A 21,605-nucleotide genomic window follows, 5' to 3' on the forward strand; every position below is an offset into this window, starting at 1 on the left:
GAGAAGTCAGCTGTTATATTTTAAAGAACCTATAATAAAACCCATGAAGATGTTTACATCAGAGATACAATTAGAAGCAAAATATTTCGAATTGAATTCAAAAGACACAAGTTTATCTTTGCATAAAACCCTAAAAAGAATATCTGAAAAAAAAAATTCTTCCTCTTGAACAAAACTCTTTCCTAAGTGACATTAACTAAATATTTCTTATTAATAAAAAAAATTAAAATTTTGCTGACCTGCTATTATAACAACTGCAAATTTAAAGCAGAAAGTATAGCCAACTAGACACACGAACTTGTGTAGTATTTTAGCTATAACTATTAAAGTAGTATGTAATAGGATTAGCCCTACACCAACATTCAAGTGTCTTTATCTTTTTTATCTTGAAACAGATACGGTAATCAGTAGCTGTGCTCATCAGTCTGCTAAACAGCAGGAATTTATAATCCATGGTTAATGGTAAATTGGTTATAACAAAAATGGGAAAGTTATCCCAATTTAACAGCCAAATCTATGTGTATATATGCATCACAAATGTTCACAGAATTTTAAATTGTTGAATGGCTCAAAAGGGCCTTCAGGCACATTTTTGTTATCTCCATTTAATCTGTTTCCATGGATTCTGGGCCCCTACTAGGAAGGAGACTGGGCAGCAAAAGCCATGCCACACCAGCTTGTTCACTGGTAGGGGTCCATTTCATAACCTGGTGATCACATATTACACACATTCCACCCTCCATTCTATCTTTGTCCTACTGGTCTTGCTTATTACTGAACAGTAAGCTTAGAGTGCTTCAAATGTTCCAGTCCTGCCAGATGACCACAAGCCAAAGGTAGCCAGGAGAGTAATCCTAGAATGTCAGTCAAAGAATACCACAGCATGGCAGTTCATGGGATAGACTTGATAAATGTGATTCTTTTCAAAATAGATTCTCAGCTACTGTTTTATACTCAAGGATCACATTACTTCTTATTTCTTACCAGTACAAGGCTGACTTCTCTTTATTAAGATAAAAAGTAATATGGATCTTCAAAACTAAGTTAAATGTGGAACATTATGTATATACAGATCAAACATCTAAGTAGACCATTAAGAACACTAAATAATTTTAATTTTTAAATATACTTTCTTCTCACTGAATTCTACTTTTTAATGACTGAGTTACAATTGAAAAATGTACATTTTTACTAGGAAACTTGTAGCCCTATAAATCAAAATATATATTTTCAACAAATAAATCTTTTAATCAGTAATACTATTTTAATAATTTTAACATAGACCCCATGCTATTAATTAATAATAATAACAAAACAATTATATTCAATGCATTTGGTAAAATCATATAATTTTTATATGCAAGGAGGATTTGAGAGCATAACCCAGTTTTCATACTTTATTGATGAGAAGATAGACTGAGGTGTTAAATGATGTAGCCCGCACTCCCAGTTTATTAGTGGTTGCCAAAATTAGAAATCAAGTTTCCTGCTTCATTTTTATTTACTAAAAGAAAGTGGCCTGGCATGGTGGTTCACGCCTATAATCCCAGCAACTCAAGAGGTCAAGGCAGGAAGATCCCAAGTTTAAAGTCAGCCTCAGTAACTTAACAAGATCCTAAGCCATTTAGTGAGACCCTGTCTCTAAATAAAATATGAAAAAGGATGGGATGTGGCTCAGTGGTTAAGCATCCCTGGGTTCAATTCCTGATACCCCCCCAAAAGAAAAAAAAAAAAAAAGAAAAGAAAACAAGCCATTTTTATAAACTATCATTTCTGATACAATTATATATAATTTTATATAAAAATGCAATTAGTATGATTAAGACAGAAATTTTTATTTCTATACAGGAAAAAGTTATTTTAGAGTTCAGTTTAAAAAATGTATGTGTGTGTGTGTGTGTGTATATACATACATTAATCATAAAGGCAATAATAAGAACAGATTAAACTTACCAGTTTTCAATTCAAGGACAATTGAAACCAATTAGCGATTACAAACATTCTGTAATATTTGGGATGCTCTACTAATAAACTCTCCTTGAATTTTAAAAGAACTTCAAAAAATTTAGGTTTCTGTTGACATTTTCTTACCTTTTCATAGATGAGGAGCTTTTCTCAGGAATGTATATAGATTTCATGGGGACAGATGCTGCTATTTTTCGAAGTTTAACCAAGAGGAATGCAGTCAGAACTGATCAACACAATTCCAAATGGTTGAGTGGTAAGAAAAAGTCTTAAGCATTTTTTTTATTTGGTATCCTGTTTTCAACTAAGATTAATTCTGTGGACCTAGGAGAATAGTTATAAACTGACATGTTAGGCCATATCATGAGTAATCATAATTTTGTACTCTACCATTTAAAACATTTAGGGTAAATGAAAGAAATTGCCCATCTTTCATATTCTGGTTCCTTATCTTATTAACCATCATATAATTGTCACAGGAATAGGAATAAATAAAAGTGACAGTGATACTCATCATATATGCCAATACCCAAGCATCTTCTTCAATTATTGAATGGTAACATATTGCAATTAAATGTACTTTTTATTTCATCTTAATGCTCTTATATTTCCATAAAGCTGAATGTAAAAATTATTCTAAATTAATGACCTTTAAATATAATGGATAAGTTATATTTAGGAACTCTTCCTATTTGTTTTATGTTTATATTCTAAAATTATAAAATCAATATGTATTTTATTCTAAATTTGACTAATATTTCATAGAAATCAGAAATATGATAAGTGATTCTCATTGTTCAACTGTTTCCAATTCTTGAAGTCATATGGAATTCACATCAAAAAGGATGCACATTTGATTCTGCTGTATGATTCCAATCAGTTGCTGTTGTTTAGAGGAGGAAGAAACCACTGAGACCTTTGTCATTTCAGCCTGAGGAAAATTTCTGACTGACTCTAAATTTGGCTCTTCACTTAGCATTGTTCAGTGAAGCATGAATCACCACAGTTAAGCATCTTATTTCACTGATAGCACAAGAAAGCATTGATTGTTCATTTATTTCTTCAAATTATTCCTCCAGTACAACTGGAAATAGAGTATTCTGAAAGTTATTTTGTTCCTGAAAAAGGGAAACACTGTATGTCTTAAAATGACTGTATTTTTTCCTTCAGAAGTTTCTCCTTCATTTCATTTGCTGTATTTTAAGAAAAAATGTGTTTTTCAGAATTTAGATGCCCAAGTCCTCATTCTATTTCAATGAGTTTGAGTTTATGTTTACTAGATTGAAAACTGCACTTTAAAAACGAAAAATTTTTTTTCAATAAAACAACCATCATATTACCTGGAAAATAAGTAGAAGAAAAGTTTTTCAATTTTTGAATCTCATGGGTGCACAAAGAAGTTTTGCATTTGCTGCATTTCTAAAGTGTATTGCAGACAGAAAAAAGTACTTTGAGCTATCGCAGCTGTGTATATATGCATTCCTAATGTGTTATGTTGAAGTGAATACAAATACTGCTTTTTTAAATTTTTGCCTGTGAACACTGAATTATTCTTCTATACCAAAGTTGGGGAAACCATGTGCCTGTGGTCTCCTTGGAAGAACAGTAGATGGATTTTCATGATGAGTATGAACAGTCTTTATATTTTTTTCCAGAACCGATGTTTGTGGATGCACATGTCATTCCTGACGGCACTGATCCAAATGATGCTAAGATATACTTCTTCTTCAAAGAAAAGCTGACTGACAATAACAGGAGCACAAAACAGATTCATTCTATGATTGCTAGAATTTGCCCTGTAAGTATTATTGTTCTAATTTGAAGAACGACTTCAAAATATGCAAATAGTTTCCAATAGTTTATTTTTGTGCTTTCATTATCTCCCTTACAAATAAAATACCAAGAAAAGACCTTTAAAATAAGGTTTATTTGTATCAGTCACAAGAGATAAGTATGTGCAATTTCAGTAAAATCTTCAGAGAAATATTTTGACTGTGAATTTATAGAAATAAACAGTTTTGACTAATTTTTGCATATCCATTCAACACATTGGTATTCAAACAAATAGCTTAATAGTCTGCAAGAGAATGAAAACAATTCTTATGAATAAAATCCAGTTGAATCTCAATAAAAGTTATTGTGGAACTGTCTGTAATACTGAAAATCAAGAAATGCTTGAGAAAATGCTGTTCTAATTACGGAGTAACCAAATGTTCTGTGTATCAATAGTATACATCACACTGAAAAAATCCATGGTGTCCTCTAATACTGACATTTTATAGGCTTATATTCATTTATTTTTTTCATTAGCATCCTTTTGCACAAAAGTATTTGTCTAGTGTTAGTTTATCTTTAAATATTGCAATATTCTACTGTTCAGGGATCAGGTGTTTCTCAATCATTTGGAACGAGACAGAAAAGCCAGAAGAAGTAAAAGGCATCTGGATACAGGGAAGAAAGTCACCAGTAGAAACTTTGTGAATGATCCAAATGTCATTCCTGCTGCCTCAGTCAGGGAAATGTGTATAGTGAAACATCTGATAAAAATGCTAAGTGACAGTGCAGGAAAGTGAAGGAGAGAAAAATAGAACTATCTGGGACTATCTGTAGTAAAGATATATCCACTCTCCTGACTATAACAGAATTTTAAACCCTCACTGTGTAAGATGTTTATTCATTTCAAAAACAGTGGATTATTAAGAAAAGGCAAATTAAAATAATTTATTCTACATCTATTTTATGAATATATCATTGTTAAAATCAGGGCACTTATTTATTCTTCCAACTTATTAATTTCTAGAAGATTCCACAAGAGACTATAGACAAACTATAGCTATTTATAAGATACTATGGATCTTATTTCCCTTTATTAATGTACAAATATGGTTAACATTTCCATTCTTCAGATTACAATAAATCCTGAAGTTATCAGAGTCCATGTTGAATTTATAATGCACTTCATTATTTTCTGAAGAAATCTGAATTATGTTTCAAAATGGTTTCAGAATGACACTGGTGGACTGCGTAGCCTTGTGAACAAGTGGACCACCTTCTTAAAAGCAAGGCTGGTGTGTTCAGTCACAGATGAAGATGGCCCAGAAACACACTTCGATGAATTAGGTAATTAGGTGTAAGATTGAACAATGTTTCTGAAGGAGAACTTGTAAGGCTCATATATTTTAATAGCCTTTCAGGAAAGCATGAATCTTCCATGGATCTTTTCAGCATAAATAACACGCCAATTTGAAATAATGATGTAGATAACATTCATAAATTTCCTTAAGTACTTTCTCAATCTAGTTTACTCAAGGGCACTGCTGAAACATTTAGTTTACTGACTTTACCATAATTTATGAATGAATGTGTGTATATGCATAAACATGGGGGTATACCTCTATACTTTCTATATAGGTAATGATATGTTTGGGTTTTTGCAAATGAATATGTATTTCCCATGTTAGAATATCTAATATTCTGACTTAAGATCAGTTTTATAGGAATACAGATATATATTTTTACTGTTGTAGCCCAGTGGACAGAAAAAGTTTGAATGAAAATGTCAGAGTAGAAATTAGATTTGTGTTCATATCTTAGCTCTGCTGTTGACCCCAAAACCAAGTATTCCCAGCATGGCATGAGGAGGTATATACTTTCAGGACCAATAGAATAAACACTCTGATTCTTTTCTACCAAGGAGCAGTTCTCTTTAATAGAAGTAACTTGGTACACATCATAGTGTTGTTTTACTAATTGCCATTTTAAAATGACCTTTCTTTTGCCTTGTCCACTAAAATGTAAGTTCTGGTTATTCTTAGATTCTGAGATAAACAATAAAACTCTATTATCATATAGAAAAATTCAGTGATTCTAGTAGTTTTAAAACTGAAATAGTTGTTCTTCTCAAAAGTCATTATGTTGACCATGCCAACAATAGTTTTCCTGTTCAGATTTTCTACAAAAATGTTGTAAGTATCATTTTGTGACTTTGCTTAGTCACTCATTATTTCCCCCCAAATTATTTGCAAGTATGTTTATGCTTCAGTCTTTTTCTTTTGACAAGAGCTAGACATTGTCAGCATTTAGTCACATCTAGAAAGGTTAGTGCTTATTAATTTGTTTCTTAGGAGATTATAAATTTATTATTAACTTAAAATAAATATATCTGTCTTTGTATTCCTCAGCAGGTATCATTTTTGTAAAATTGTCATTAAAATCCAGGCTTAATTGCAATTGATTATTAATTGGTGTTTTCTATCAGAAATCTAATTTCATATTGTAATTGACTACTGTACTTTGATATGTATGCATCTTTGTCTTTGCTTTAATTTATTTTAAATGTTTTATATTTACAGGAATTCTTCATTAAATAAAAATATCATAGGCAAATTGACCATAATATTTTATATTAAAAAATCATTATGATAATTTTTAACCGCTGACCCTAGGTTAAAAGAAAATAAGATTTGTAATATTTTTAATTGAGAAAAATAATATTTAATCATTAAAGAATATTTGGAAAATTACAGAAGCAAAGAACCAACAGAAAAATTTCTGTAGCTTTTACTACTCAGGAACACTCATGGTTAATCTTTTCCTTCTATTTTGGTATATAGTTTTATGGTATATATGGTCAGAGTCTATATTATATACCACTGTGTCTTTTTCCAGTTAATATTATTTCATTAGCATAATTTCCACAGAGATATTCAGTCTTCAGAAATCCTTTTAGAGTCTGTGTAACATTTAATTTACCATGTGCTTAGCATTCATTTGTCTCCAAATTATAACAATGATCCAGGAATATCTTTCTTAATAGTACTTGTCATAGTTGAAATTATTTTCTTAAAATAATTTAAACAAAAGCAATTAATATTTGTGAAATTTAAAATAATGACATATTTCTTTTTAAAGAGGATGTGTTTCTGCTGGAAACTGATAATCCAAGGACAACACTAGTGTATGGCATTTTTACAACATCAAGGTAATTGTTAAACAATTACATTTTGTGAGTTAAACAGTAAACTTTATTGAATAGTATTGTTATTATGAAAGCACTCTTCTCTTTGCCTTTTATTTTTCCATAGCATTTTGAATTCAGTCCTCCCATTTTATTTACTTTTTCCAGATTACCAAAGTGTGTTTAATCTGAACAAATATTTTCAGAATAGTTTGTATGGAGTATTTGTAATAATCACAAGCTATTTTCTCAAAGAAATGAAAACATGAATGACACTGTAGAAATGAAGTATATAATATTGAGAAAATAATCTCAACACTCACAATTCCAGTAAGACTTTTAGCGGTGGATGTTTCTTATCTGGATGGTGGCCATGGTGTTGGCATGTGCCCAGAATCACCAAATTGTATGCATTAATTTTGTGCAGTTTTTTTGTATCCAATTCAACTTCAGTAAATTTGGGGGAAATGTGTCATTTCTATCAAAATAGTTTTCACTTCTCCAACAATCTAGTAACAAATATTTAGAAACTAACAAAAATGGAACCAGTTTTTATGGTAATATAACAAAATTTTATGTATTTTCAAATAGATTTAATGTTTCCTAGGTTCTTTGGGATGCCAATACCAGTTATTATATATTTTAAGGCAGTTCCTTGCTCTTTCCTACACATATTGCCTTTTATTAACTTTCAACTAGGAATGTTACTTTGAATTCAGCCTATACTCCAGCTGTGACTACTTAGGCAATACAGGATGTGTGCGGTCCTTTTTATCAGAAATCAAGTACAAAACAAAGATCTAAAGGTTTTAGCATTCTTTTCTAAGTGGTTTATAGTATGGTATAATTGTAAACTGCCATTAGCTATTCAAAGGAAAAGAAAATTGCAAGAATATTGATTTTAAGTCATATATGTTCACCTCATAAGATGTCCAAAAAAGATGTCCTTCAGGGTGTACTTAACTCCTATTCTAGCAAAGAACTAAATAAGAACTAAACAAAGAAAACAATAACCAAATTCTTAAGAAATTTTAGACTACAAACATTTTCCTAGTTATTATGTTTCCCAACACTCAATAGCTCAATATTGAATAATTCAAAATTATCCCTTTAGACTATTTTTTTACTTATTTTATTTTACTTATTTTACATTTGATTATTTTTACAGACTGCATTTTGATTCATTGTACACAAATGGGGTACAACATTTCGTTTCTATGGTTGTACACAGTGTAGATTCATACCGTTCATGTAATCATACATGCACATAGATAGGATAGTAATGTCTGTCTCATTCCACCATCTCTCATACCCCTGCCCCCTCCTCCCTCTCCCAATCTAAAGTTCCTCCATTCTTCTCTCACCCCTCTTCCCCCCCACCCCCATTATATATCATCGTCCACTTATCAGGGAACGATTAATGATGTATCTTGTTTATTTTCATCACAATACCTTTTCCACTAGGCATCTAATTTGAAATGAATATGTGAGTCAGAGAAGTGTTGGTTTCAATCAGTCTGCCATAGTAAGGTTTCAAATACTTTAGGAGATTTTTTATTGGCTAAAGAAAATTTAAGGAATCTTTCTTAGATCCCCCTTTTTTGTAGGTGAATAGCAGGGAAAGTGTAAATAATGACCACTTAGACTTTTTCAACTACTATTCAGGATAACATGTGAGAACACTATCACATTTAAATAATAATTTACATTAATATTTTTAAATAAAATCATCAGTACATTTTTGGTGCTTGCTAAAATAAACTAGTTAGAATTTGTTTATCCTATTTTTCAGAAACATTGAGAACTTTTCTGTAACTTATCAATGTCTATTAGTTCCATGATAAATTGAACATTTTAATGCTTTATGTATCAATGCCTTATTTCAAAACAGTAATTTTTCAACTTTATACATGTGTACCATAGCATTCAATTTTTCCATGATGAATTATCTCAAACTTTTATCATAAACTTTACCATTTTTTCAAATTATAATACATTTTAAAAATAACATGAACCCTTTCTGTTTTATTTTCTTCTTCAGCTCAGTTTTTAAAGGTTCAGCAGTGTGTGTGTATCATTTATCTGATATACAGACTGTGTTTAATGGGCCTTTTGCCCACAAAGAAGGACCCAATCATCAGCTGATTTCCTATCAGGGGAGAATTCCATACCCTCGCCCTGGAACTGTAAGTATCCAGGAAAGTTTCTCTGTTATCATACATTAAAAAAATAAACAAGATCTGAGTATCATGTTGATGTATACTAAATATAAGTATAGACCTAGGTATGCTCATTATAATTTTTCAGCTCAAGAGTTCCCTGACTTGGGACTTTATTCATATGTCATATATGACAGAATGCTGTATGTATTTTTCTAAGTGTTATTACTAACAAAATCTCATCAAGATTCCAAAATATGCAAGTCATACAGGGAAAAATTTTTGTAATAATAATGGCCTAGTAACTGTAACTTTGAAGGTGGTAACTTTTCAGTGGAAACCTAAGACTTTGAATGGTAATTGATTTTTCACAACAATTTATTAAGAAATCTCATCTGTTTTAATGAGGAATACCATATGAGAATTAATTTGGAGATAATAGAGATAATGCAAGTTTCAGGCATGTGTTTAATTAAAAATTATGAACTGTATGTTTCTTAAAGAAAATGATTGGTAAGTGTGAGCAAATGATTACAATAGAGGTGAAGTTATTATTTTATATGTTATAAAATGTTTATAGTATAAAATAATATGCGAATTAGAACTTTTTAACCATATTCAATTTTCTAATAAGAAATCACCTGTTTTGAAGCATGTAGATATTTCTGTATCATGCAATATTAATAATACTAAGGGATACATTTAAGACTAATTTTTTCAACTGCGATACAGTGAGTGCATTAGCAGATCAGATTTGAACTTTTTTCTGGGACTCCAGTTAAAAAAATTGTACTTTTTCTTTTTTATCTGGTTTATAATTATGCTGCTTTCCAGAATATCAATTAGTGTCTCTCTCTTCTAAAATGTCACATAGAATATCATGTGAGAGATGTTTTTCAGTTGACCTTCAAGAGAAATATAATCTTCCAATATTTCTGCATTTCTTAAAATAAGATCATAAATTATAAGATGGGGAAGATTTAAAGAAGTTTTATGATAAACATCAAAATAGATACCTAGCATACTATTATGTCAATAATTTTTTTCTTTTTTAATTTAACTTGTAGTTCCCTTTGCTGATATTCTTTCAGGTATTAATCCCGCATAGTTTTTACTCTTTATTGATTCACTGGATTTTAACGTTATTAGAGTGTACTTGGTGTTTTGTTTTGGGACCACAAATTGAACTCAGGGGCACTCAAATACTGAGCCGCATCCCTAACCCCACTTCGTATTTTATTTATAGACAGGGTTTCACTATGTCTGTAATGGATTGCTTACTCCCTTTTTTTCCTCATTGTTTTATTATCCCAATGTCAGCTTTTCCTTTTCAATAGGAAATATTATTTTTATGAAACTATTTAAAATTAAGAAACTTGAGTTTGATTCCCTGGCTAGCATCGCAAAGAAAAATCATTGCTATGTATTTTATGTAGAGTAATTAACTTTTAATTAACTTTGGGAAAATTATGGGAATTGCTGCTTATTCCTGAAAACATTACAAGTTTAAAAGTCACAGCCACATTGGAAGCATCAGATCTCAGTATTCACAATATCCTTTTAAATTGTCTCTCCTTGATGCTCACAGCTCAAAAGAAGGTGAATAAAAACATTTACATATTTTATATAATACAAGGAAAAGAAAGAACTGAGGTAGCCTCAAGTTGGGGGTTGGATGAAATAAAGATGATGAAAGAAAAGAGTAGGGGAAAGAAGCTGAGCAGCTTCCAAATTCCATTACAATTCAAAGGCTCCCATTATTCCATTTATTTCATGTATTTCCGAGGACTCACTGATGGTATTCTCAAGGACAAATCAATTTTTTGTAGTTGACTTACTCATAGCTTCATCTTAGTACAAACAATTTAAGAAATCATTGTTACTGTATATACTTTCTCTTTTTTATGATCAGAGAAACCTTTATTTTTAGAAAGTAGACAAATGTCTGTGCTTTTCCTTAATAATAAAAAAGTTTTCAAATTTATGAATTCAAACAATTCTCAATTGTTTATGCCTCTGTCCTCTCCCATCCCTTTGATCTTTACTTCAAGGGAGGGGAGGGAGGGGTTATTTTCTTGATCAAATGCTTCTAGAAGTTTTGTTGATGGATGGTAAGTTCCTAAGGTAGGAAAGTTACCGTTAAACAAGGAAATAACACAAACACATGAAACATATTTAGAGGTTGGGGATGTGACTCAGTGGTAGAGAGTTTGCCCAGCATATGTGAGGCCCTGGGTTCAATCTATAGCACTGGAAACAAACAAACAACGACTCTTTTGAACAATGTCTATATGGGATTAGTAAAGGAACAACTGTTTTATAAGCTCAACAAAATTGTATCCCCTCCACCAAAACCAACAACACAACAACAACAGCAAACAACAAAAACCAAAAACCAAAAACCTTTAGAGAAACCCACCAACAAACCAACAAAACAGACAGAAGATGGCTATGCTGGTTCAATTAGGGTTTGAGGCCTCAGGTCTTCCTTTAAAGAGTTCTGGAGACATCTTGTACTCACTATGAAGAACAGATTATGTTATGTATCTTACCTTACCTGCATCTCTTCTCCATTAAGAACATCACAGTAGTAACTTGAGTTTTAATTTTGTCCTTTGCAGCACTGGGGATTGATTCTAGCAGCATTTTTCCCATTAAGCTATATCCCCAGTCATTTTTATAGTTTTCAAATTTTGAGACAGGGTCTCACTAAATTGTCCAGGCTGGCTTTGAACTCATGATCCTCCTGCCTTAGCCTCCCAAATTATTGGGATTACAGGCATGCACAGTAGTGCCCAGCTTCACAGTGACAATTTGATGGGAACATTTACACCATGGAAACTGGCAAATGCTATACACATCAGGGTTTTTTTGTTTTATTTTGTTTTGTTTTTTGCTTGTTTGTTTTCCTGAAGAAAAGCCATTTCTGGTCCCACCCCTAATCAGGCTCTTCACCCACATGGCAACTTAAAAGCTACCTTACTATAAGACTAGTGCTCTGAGATTCATAATGAGAAAACCACTCTTGTCTGGAAGCAAGTATTCCACATAATGTGTGACTAGATCAGACCTTTTTAGTAAAAGAAAATAAACCATTGCTAAATTAGAAAATTCTGCTAACACTTTTTTTTTTTTTTTTTTTTTTTTTTTTTAGTTCTCCATTCTAAAGCAGTGTAGAATAAGCAGGGCTTAGTGACACACATCTGGAACAGACTCCATGAAAAAGGGAGTAGTCAGTATGCAAGACATATTTCTATAATGTGGTTTCTTACATCTGGTGTTGAGACCAGAACAGCTCCTTTAAATCAAAAAATTGTCAGATGAGTGATCCTGAGGGAATAAAAAAAGGCAGGGTGGAGGAGTGACCTCTGGCATTCCTCCTGGAAAAGCATCCTTCCCTCAAGACCTGGTCCCTCCACCCTTCACAGAGCAAAACATGAAGTCAGCTCTCTGACTCAGAGTGGCCAGTGTTTGTCTCTTCCCTGGGCTTCCTGCTCATGTAGCCAGAGGACCTGCAGCCAAGTGCCCCAAGCATTCCCTCTCCTCTTGGGTTAAGAATGTTGCCTCTGAAGTCCTCCCAGTGAACGGTGGACTATGATCATGGTACTTTATTTCCCTACACAGTAGTCTGGTTGCCAGGTCAACGCCATAAACATATGACTGTGTTCTTAGAGAAATGACACTGGCAGAAATCCTATACCCTCATTCTAATGCTCCCTGTAGGTGCTTCTTTTAAAGCAGGGCTGATAGTGGTGTTAGCAAAGGCCCAACCAGCAAGCTCAAGTCAGTAGGAGGAAGCCTGCCAATTGTGTCACAATGTTTTTCCATAAGTAATTCAAGTTTGTGGAAGAAACAAGACACCTTTGGTATGTTACAAAGGGCAGCCAAAGACTGCAGGCTCTCTCTCTGGCCCAGCTTACATATTACTTTATTCTGTTGCAACGTGTTTAAACCTTCTGCAGAAGATAGTTTTTGTATATACTGCATATCCTGTTAAAGCAGAACCTAATAAAAGTGTTCAATTTTAATATGTATTTATAAGTGTAGCAGAACCATCTGCTTAAGTGCCCCAGGAATTTCATGCAGTTCCTTAAATACTTCAACCTTTGTTTTCTCATCTCTAAGCTTCTGCACTGATCCTGGCAGCCTGAAGTTCTCCACTGTTCTAAGTTCATTTAAAAAATATTGACTCTTAAGTATATACAACAATTGATCCTGGACTAAGCTCTGTACCTAATTTTCTATTTGTCTCATACTATTACTCTATTTCTTAGTTGTTTTGCTTTGAATATGTCCATCTTCCTTACTAGAGAATTTGTCTAGAAAGCAGCAGCAATTTCTTACTCTTCTGTCACCTACTGGGCGCATCCAAATACTATTTTTTTTTTTGGGGGGGTGGGTACCAGTGATTGAACTCAGGAACACTCAACCACTGAGTCACATCCCCAGCCTACTTTGTATTTTATTTAGAGACAGGGTCTCACTGAGTTGCTTAGCACCTCGCCGTTGCTGAGACTGGCTTGGAAATCACAATCCTCCTGTCTCAGCCTCCCGAGCCACTGGGATTGCAGGTGGGTGTCACTGCACCCAACTCCAAATATCTTTTTGAATAGAAGATGTACAGAGAATAACCACACATGTTTGTTAGTATGTAACTATATCATTTGATAACTTTTATAATAGATATGAGGATAGGAGAACATTGTGGAGAATCAGAAGGCACAGGAGTACAGGAAAAAAGTTGGTTGATACTTCCTTAAAATGATTATTCCTAGCATTTCATCTAACACTTTAAGAACACTTAAAACGTCTCTACTCAGAAAAGTGGTTCTTACCACTGCTGACAAACAGAAAGATAGAAGGACTGAAGAAAAGCAAACACTTAAAGGAACAGTTTAACCAAAATTGTTTAATGGCTGTTTGCAGAGCAAAATAAACCTTCTGGAGAATGAGATACCAGCCTAATTAATGGACAAAGGGTTTTATTTTATGATAGCCTATGGATGTTACATTAACTGGAGGTTTCAACACATGTTTTTTACTTTATTACAAGATGAGGGGAAAATTTTATCACATCTGATTTGTACTTGGGAGTGTTACACTGAGTCAACTCACCAGGCAGGTAGAGCCAACAAAGGGTAATCTGTTTTTGTTCTTATTGGCATTTGTATACATCATTTTACATCTTATCTGCAAAGTTTATGCATGAATTAATGGAAGAAATAATTACTATCAAAATAATTCTTTTGTAAATATAAGAATAAATTCATCTTAGGAGACATTTGTTCCTAAGGGAGAAATTCATTGTGAATATACAACAAAAGTCTCAAATGTGGGGGGAAGGTATTCAAATGAATGCAGAGTCACTGAAGTGATTTGATTTATTTGGTTTACCTTATTATAGAACTGTGGTTTTAAGCAACCTTAACATAATTTGCAAATGAATTTCAATTATCTTTGAGTAAAGGGCAGAAACTAGGTACCAATAATTTAATATGCTCTTCATACACCAATCTGTACTAACTGAAATGATCAAAATTGCCTAGTAATATATGCTAACTTTGGATCGTTCTGGAACTTACAAATGAGAATGCTTTGCAAATATTTAAGGAGATGTCTCAGCCTAGCAAGCCATAATTAGTGGTGTTTTATGAAGGTCTGGAACTGTTTAAATTGCCCATGCATTGTTCTTTCCATGTTTTCATTCAGTGAGCAATGTATTTCTCTTTTTCCGCTTGGTGTGAAGAATAAGGGTAGAAGTTACCCATAATTCCATACTTTACAGAATTATGGAGCACAGCTACCAGCTTAGAACAACCTCTTATTATATTCTTTTGTCCTCATTTTGCCCTTCATTGTGGGGAATTTATAAATATGTATATTTAAATATAATTCTTTTCCTTAAAAAAATATGACTTCCAGATAATGGAATAAGGAGCATAAACCTTAGTTTTGTTAGTTGGGTCATTATCTCTTCTTCATTAAGCCATTTCAATTGCTCCCTGAGCCTTTCGTCCAAAAAGGGAACTATATTTACTGATCCTAAAGAAAGTTCTAGTAATTCTAACTAGTCAAGTTATTCTGCAAATTGTATCATGCTGATATTGTCTAAATGAAGTGAGATCATACTAGTAATCTGATGATATATTTGAAAATGCAAGTCTGTGTGGCAACACTGACACAAAAGAACTAATGCCATTGGATAGCTGTGGCAAGGGTTCAACCAAGAGGCTGCCATATTGTGTTTGAACCCCAAAATTGTTTTACTTTTTAACTGAGTCAACAATTAAAGATTTGGCAAATTTCATACAAAATTCTGCATTTCTGTCTTCTGACAAAACCTGGCAGCACTAGGCTTATGTTCCTGCATAGGAGTAGTAGCTGGGCATGAGGAACCATAGCCACCTTTGACTCAAGTATAACTGTCCAGTTGGTAACAGCCCCCATGATATCCTGCAATTTACTACTGATGTTGTGCCTATTGCTATTGATCAGGAAGCTTGCTTTCTTACTCCCCTTTTACTCCAAGCCTCTATGAAGGTAAGTGAAAACAACAGGAGTAACTATGCATTTCAAGAAAAATATGTCAAATGGTTTTGTTTCTGTAAGTAGAGATATTGCCATTTAATACAGTTAGGTAAATAATGTTTATGTAAGTTAAAATATTATATTGAACAACAATGCTCATACTACTTAACAGCTCATAATTAGGAGGGAGTTTATGTTTCAAGTTTCAGCACTCCCAGTCTACTCATAAGTTTGGCCTTAGGTGATGTTACATTTAGGAAGCTTCTCCTCAGAAGCCCTTGTCAGGGTTCCTTTCCAGGACTGCTGAAGCTGTCCAGCAGTCTGTTTTTAGATCTCATTACTGCTTTCTGTCTGCCCCTTTGAAATTGATGCTCTGAATCTCTCCTCTCCTGGCTAGAGTTGAAAATCTGTTGCATGCAGCCCTTATACCAAAATTGTAGGTTAGATATAATGAATCATATAGTCCACTCACTCAACTACTCTTTGTCAAATATCTGTTGTTACCACTATTCTTATAGGTCTGATGGTAATGAACAAAATAGATCCAGTTGCTCTCAACACACAGCTTACATTGTGGAGAGAAAAATGGACAATAAAGATACAAGCAGTTAATATACAATATACTGTTAGGCTTGAAGAAAAATAAGCTAAGGAGGTAGAGAGTGGAGATGGAGAGGAGGAACTATTTTTATGTGTCATTACCTTAAAGGAGGCAACTTTTGAACTGAGAACTAAAAAATATGCCATATGGGGAACAGAAGGAGCCAAGATCCTGGAGGGGAAGCATGCTGGAAGTTCAGGGATAGCAAGAACTACAACAGGGGTGGCAGGCCCAGACCAGGTAATGTAGGGGCTTATAGGCCATTTAAGCTGTTGGAATTTTATTCTAATTGAAATGGATATGACTAAAGTCTTTTCTAGAAGACAATGTTATTTCCACATCCAATTTACCACATGCAATCTAAATTCCAACTTCTTCTTCCTTTTTTTTTTTTTTTTCTTTTTTGATAGCAGGTGTCTACTGTGTTATCTAGTATATTAATGATCACCCTAACTTGAGTGAGGTAGGAGTTAGTCTAATGGTTAGTTTAGGCTTTTGTCTCTTCTATTCTTTGTATTAAGGTATAACTGAAGATTGAGTGCCATTAATTTATGTGTGGAGCAAGGTGCACTGTCTTTTGGTTGGTTTAGTTCAGAAACAGTCTCTTAACTGAATTTTTAGTGTCCCTCTAGGTTCCCAACACCTCACACAGAATGGGGTGAAATAAATAACAGTAATGACCATTGCAAACAATACACATCATTTAAGTAAATATCTAGTTTCTACTATCATGTGTCCAACATTAATTACCACCAAAAAACAGGAATGGTGGGTTTAGCAGTTGTCAACAGTAAAAACAATAACCATGAACTAGATATGACTTTAAAGCAAACAGCAGATGTCAACTATATCCTCCACAGCAGCAGTGATTGTATCAGCATTAATGGTGGGGGCAAGAGTTAGATAAGCCAATTAATTCTAAAAGATGATAAAAATATAATTAATTAGGGGAAAATAAAATGTGCTAAGAAGTTAGAAAAGAGTTTACTATTTCAAAAACTGAACAGAGAATGCAAAAGAGATGTAACACATGATTTTCATACAGAAGAAGGGGAAAATAGAAGAAAGTATTGGGAGAACAATAGTTTTTGGCCATTAGCCAGAGAAGAGTAGAGAAAGAGAAATGTGAAATATCAAATGAAAATAATACACAACCAAACCAAAATATACAATCCAAAAAACCCAAACCCTCAAAACACAAGGCTAGTCCAAAATAATTACATTAAAAATGCTAAAAATAAGAGAAAATAAACAAATAAATGTTTGTATATAGCTTTTGAACCAATCAGCATAGCAAGAATTCACATGTGTGTGCAGGCACACTTACATATACAGAAAGAATAAAAATAAATAAATTAAAAAATTAAAAAATCTTACCAAAGAGTGAAAGAGCTGTCTCCGCTAAGGTAGTCAAAATAGTTGTCCAAATTGGGTGGTCATGTCTATGTCCAACAGTCTTTCTTTGCAGTTCTTCTAGAGTTAAGTACTGATAGAGAGAGCAAGGGATGGTGGTTGTTAATCCCTTCCAAATTCCAGCTTCAAGATTGCCTCCTCTTAGAAGTGGAGGTCAGATGGAGTGAAACTCTTACACATGAATTCTGATTAACTTTGATAATGGCCATCTAACTGATATTAACCAACAGCAGCATTAGATTGTGTCCACATTTTTTATATAATATGATAATGTCAGGAAGAAATTAAGAAACAGAAAAGTGATGGATAAAGAAGAGTCAAATTATGGCAGCAGCTCCTCTCTGAAAACAGAGTAGGATACATGGACGTAGCTCATTCAGTGGTCCAACTGAACATGCTATATACTAATTTTCTGCAGATAGTTTTACACACACACACACACACACACACATACACACACACACATTTATTTTCCCAATGAATAGCAAAATGCATTTAAGTGTTTTGAAAAGGAGAGGTCTCATTTATTACTAGACCCAAATAACCATTTTTATTAACTTGGTTTTTTTTGTATATATTTTGTTTTGTTCCATTTTAGTGCCCAGGAGGAGCATTTACACCCAACATGAGAACCACCAAGGAGTTCCCAGATGACGTTGTCACTTTTATTCGGAACCATCCTCTCATGTACAATTCCATCTACCCAATCCACAGGCGGCCTTTGATTGTCCGCATAGGCACCGACTACAAGTACACAAAGATAGCTGTGGATCGAGTGAATGCTGCAGATGGTAGATACCATGTCCTGTTCCTTGGAACCGGTAAGTATTGGAGCTCAAGCCATACTTCGCAAAGTGTAGGATAATAAAGCACAGATAAGCACCATGGTACTGACACTAGGAAGACTCCAGTGCTTACTTTTGTCTGGCTTTTAGTGGGGTCTTTAATCTCACTATGCCCCCGTTTCCACATCTGTAAATGGAGCTAATAAAATAAAGTACCTTAGAGAATTGTGAGGAACCAATGAGTTGATATGTAGAGCCTCTAGTATAGTTCCTGGCAATATTGAAGTAAAATGTAGAAGTACTGAGCTGGATTAGGGCAGGAAGAAATTTTAAGTGTGGATAAGTATTCCCCTGAAGTAAAGCAAACTCTGTGACTTCTTAATCAGTATCTGGGGCCATTTTCTAAGGGGACTAATGATGATAAATAACATATTTTATACAATATTTGGAAACAAATTTGATTCAGGCTTTTTGAAAATATTAGTATTGTGATTTTTATACATCCACAAATTCTAATTTGTCAAATTTACAGAAGTCGAGTGAAAGTACTGTTGTTTATAGATTTAGCATGATATGTCACAATGAACAGTAAATGTTTTATACCAGTGGTTTTCGAAGTGTGATCCTCACACTAGAAAAACCATTATAAATGAGAACTTTTTAGAAATACAAATTTTCAGACCCTACCTCAGGAATTCTGAGACTCAGCCATCTGCATTTTAACAAGCCCTTATGGTAATTCTGATGGACCCTAAAGTTTGAGAACCACTATACAAAGGAAATAACCTCGGTTTGCTGATCAAATATATCTTTATGCCTCAGCTAAGAGGCTGAGGTTGGCTTTGAATTTGCAATCCCCCTGCCTCAGCCTCCCTGTGGGATTATACATCTGTGCCACTGCACCCAGCTAATTCATTTTTAAATTCAGAATGTATCTTCCATCACTGCTATATTTTATAATGATTTTTGCAGATAGATTTTATATCTATTTCCTAAATTAGAAGAGAACTAGCATATTTCTTGGGGTAGTTCTGATATTACAATAAGACAGAGAATGAATTCTATCTTTGCCTGTACCATAGATGGGAATGTGTGAAATTCTGTCATTCGTGGCTACATGGACGAACCTAGAAGACATGTTAAATGAAGTAGGCCAGGCATAAAGATATATTTGAACTTAGCTCAGTGGTAAAGCACCCCTGGGTTATTCAATTCTTAATACATAGAAAAAAAAAAGATGAACTCTACTTCAATTTTTAAAATGTGGTTACTTTTTCTTGGATAAATAAAATTTTCAAGGTGTGCTTTGCTTATTATGTTCTTTTTCTATCCCTTTTTATTCTTATACTTAAAACCCCAGAGCTGAGTCTTTCATTCTCACATAATTTCAACTTGAAATTTCAGAAACTGAGAATCTTCTAAAATGGACTTTTTGGTGTTCTCTCTTCCACTTAAGCATGCCTCAGTTTTTACTGGTCCCTTCTTTGCTTGCTCAACAACTAAGGAAAAATCCACCCCCTCCCCAGACTAACAGTGTCTCACTCAACTCTCAAGTTTTATTCCTGCTATTCTGCCATCTCCAGGACCTTTGTTATCAATTCAATTCTTAATCACTTTATTCTTCCATTTTTATCCTACATTGAATCTTGGCTTAGAAACTTTGTGCCGTGATATAACATGAGATGTACCTCTCTTCCACTGCCACCTCTACGAGATTGCTAATTTTGGGTCTTGAATATTTTCATGATTAAAAAAATGCAGTCTTCTAACCAGTGTGATATCTGTCGCTTCTTTGCATTGTTTGGCATCATAGAACCTCTTTTTGCCTACTGCTTAAAACGTGCATTATGTATGCCTGAATTCTCTGGCTGCTCCTTCATATTAACTGGCTTCCTCCTGCTCCTGTGTGTGTGTGTGCCCAGAGTTTCTATCCGTGGTCTTCTTCTTTTTATATATTCCTTGGTTATCTCTTTTATTCATTTAACTTGGATTATCTATTCTGTGCAAACAAATCCAAAATGTGTGTCATTAGTCCTTGCCATTTTCTAAGCTCAACATTTGAATTTACAATTTGCTGGTAGATAACACACATTGTGTGACCTATTAACATTTTCAAACATCATGCTTCAAACTCAATTTATCTTCTTCTAAGACTTTCTAACTGGCACTTAATTCATTCTCCCATTTTGGTATTCATGACTGCACATTGCTCTCAAGTTTCTCTCCTCAGTATATAATTTCTCTCTAGGCATATCACAGAACCTGGTTAACTCAATAAGTATTTTTCAAGATAAAATAGAAATCCCAACTAAGTTCATTGTTACCTATGTAATATAATAAATTCACGAATGCCCATGAAAGCTAATCTTAACTTGCATATAAGCTGCATTCTCCAAAAAATGTAAGTGCCATGTAAATGACTATAAAGAATTGCTTTAAGACTCACCTCAGGTTATCGTATATGGAGTTTGCATTTTTAAAAAGTATTTTCTTTCCTGAAGCAAAGTGGTAATTGCATCTCACTTCTCCCTAATATCTTGTATTACCTAGAAAAGAAGATTGTTTTCTTTTTTCTGTTTTGAAGCCTATTTTAAAGGTGAACTTTGATGCCACAGTTGGATTACTTTTTTTTTCATGAAAATCTACATAAAATATGTAGATTTCATGGATGGAATTTTGAAGCCTTTTAAATCTTTAGCAATGTTTATTCAAATAGAAGACAGTAAGAAACATGCTTTTGCACAAATTCTTTGGCTTTTCTTACCACATAAGTTTCTGGCACCTTTACATAGACTTTTATGTTGGTATTTAAACACTTGTGTCATTTTCAAAAACAGTATTTAGGCATATGTTTTCAATTGTAGTGGGAAGCCATACTAATGATTGCTTGCAAAGCCTCATGAGTGTCTTGGGAATTCTATCCTAATAGGAAAGTGCGTGCCATGACAATGCCTCTGCCAATGCATCTTTGAGGGATGGTAACTCACTTAACCATTGATCCTTTTCCATATTGTCATGTCAGACTGCACTCTAATTTTAAAACAGTGATTTCAGTTAACCTGAAACTCTACCACCAAATATATTGATATAAAATATTTGCTGCCCCAGTAGTTCTTGGTTTTTTGGTGAGATTTCTTTTCTTTTCTTTTTTTTTTTTTTTGTACTGGGGAGAGATTTCTTACAAAAATAATTCTCTG

At 33.5% G+C, this 21,605-nt stretch overlaps 1 protein-coding gene across 1 annotated transcript in view; it reads left to right on the forward strand.

Annotated features, from left to right (window-relative positions):
• SEMA3C (semaphorin 3C) overlaps nucleotides 1-21,605 on the forward strand; it is a 158,943-nt gene that overhangs the window by 98,861 nt on the left and 38,477 nt on the right. The window contains exons 7-12 of the mRNA XM_079150557.1: nucleotides 2,102-2,221; nucleotides 3,621-3,763; nucleotides 4,971-5,085; nucleotides 6,877-6,946; nucleotides 8,964-9,108; nucleotides 18,222-18,444. Of these exons, the coding sequence (XP_079006683.1) occupies nucleotides 2,102-2,221; nucleotides 3,621-3,763; nucleotides 4,971-5,085; nucleotides 6,877-6,946; nucleotides 8,964-9,108; nucleotides 18,222-18,444 (816 nt within the window). The remainder of the gene's footprint in view (nucleotides 1-2,101; nucleotides 2,222-3,620; nucleotides 3,764-4,970; nucleotides 5,086-6,876; nucleotides 6,947-8,963; nucleotides 9,109-18,221; nucleotides 18,445-21,605) is intronic.

Source organism: Sciurus vulgaris (genome assembly GCF_902686455.1).
Source record: "Sciurus vulgaris genome assembly, chromosome: 8".
NCBI classification, from domain to species: Eukaryota; Metazoa; Chordata; class Mammalia; order Rodentia; family Sciuridae; genus Sciurus; species Sciurus vulgaris.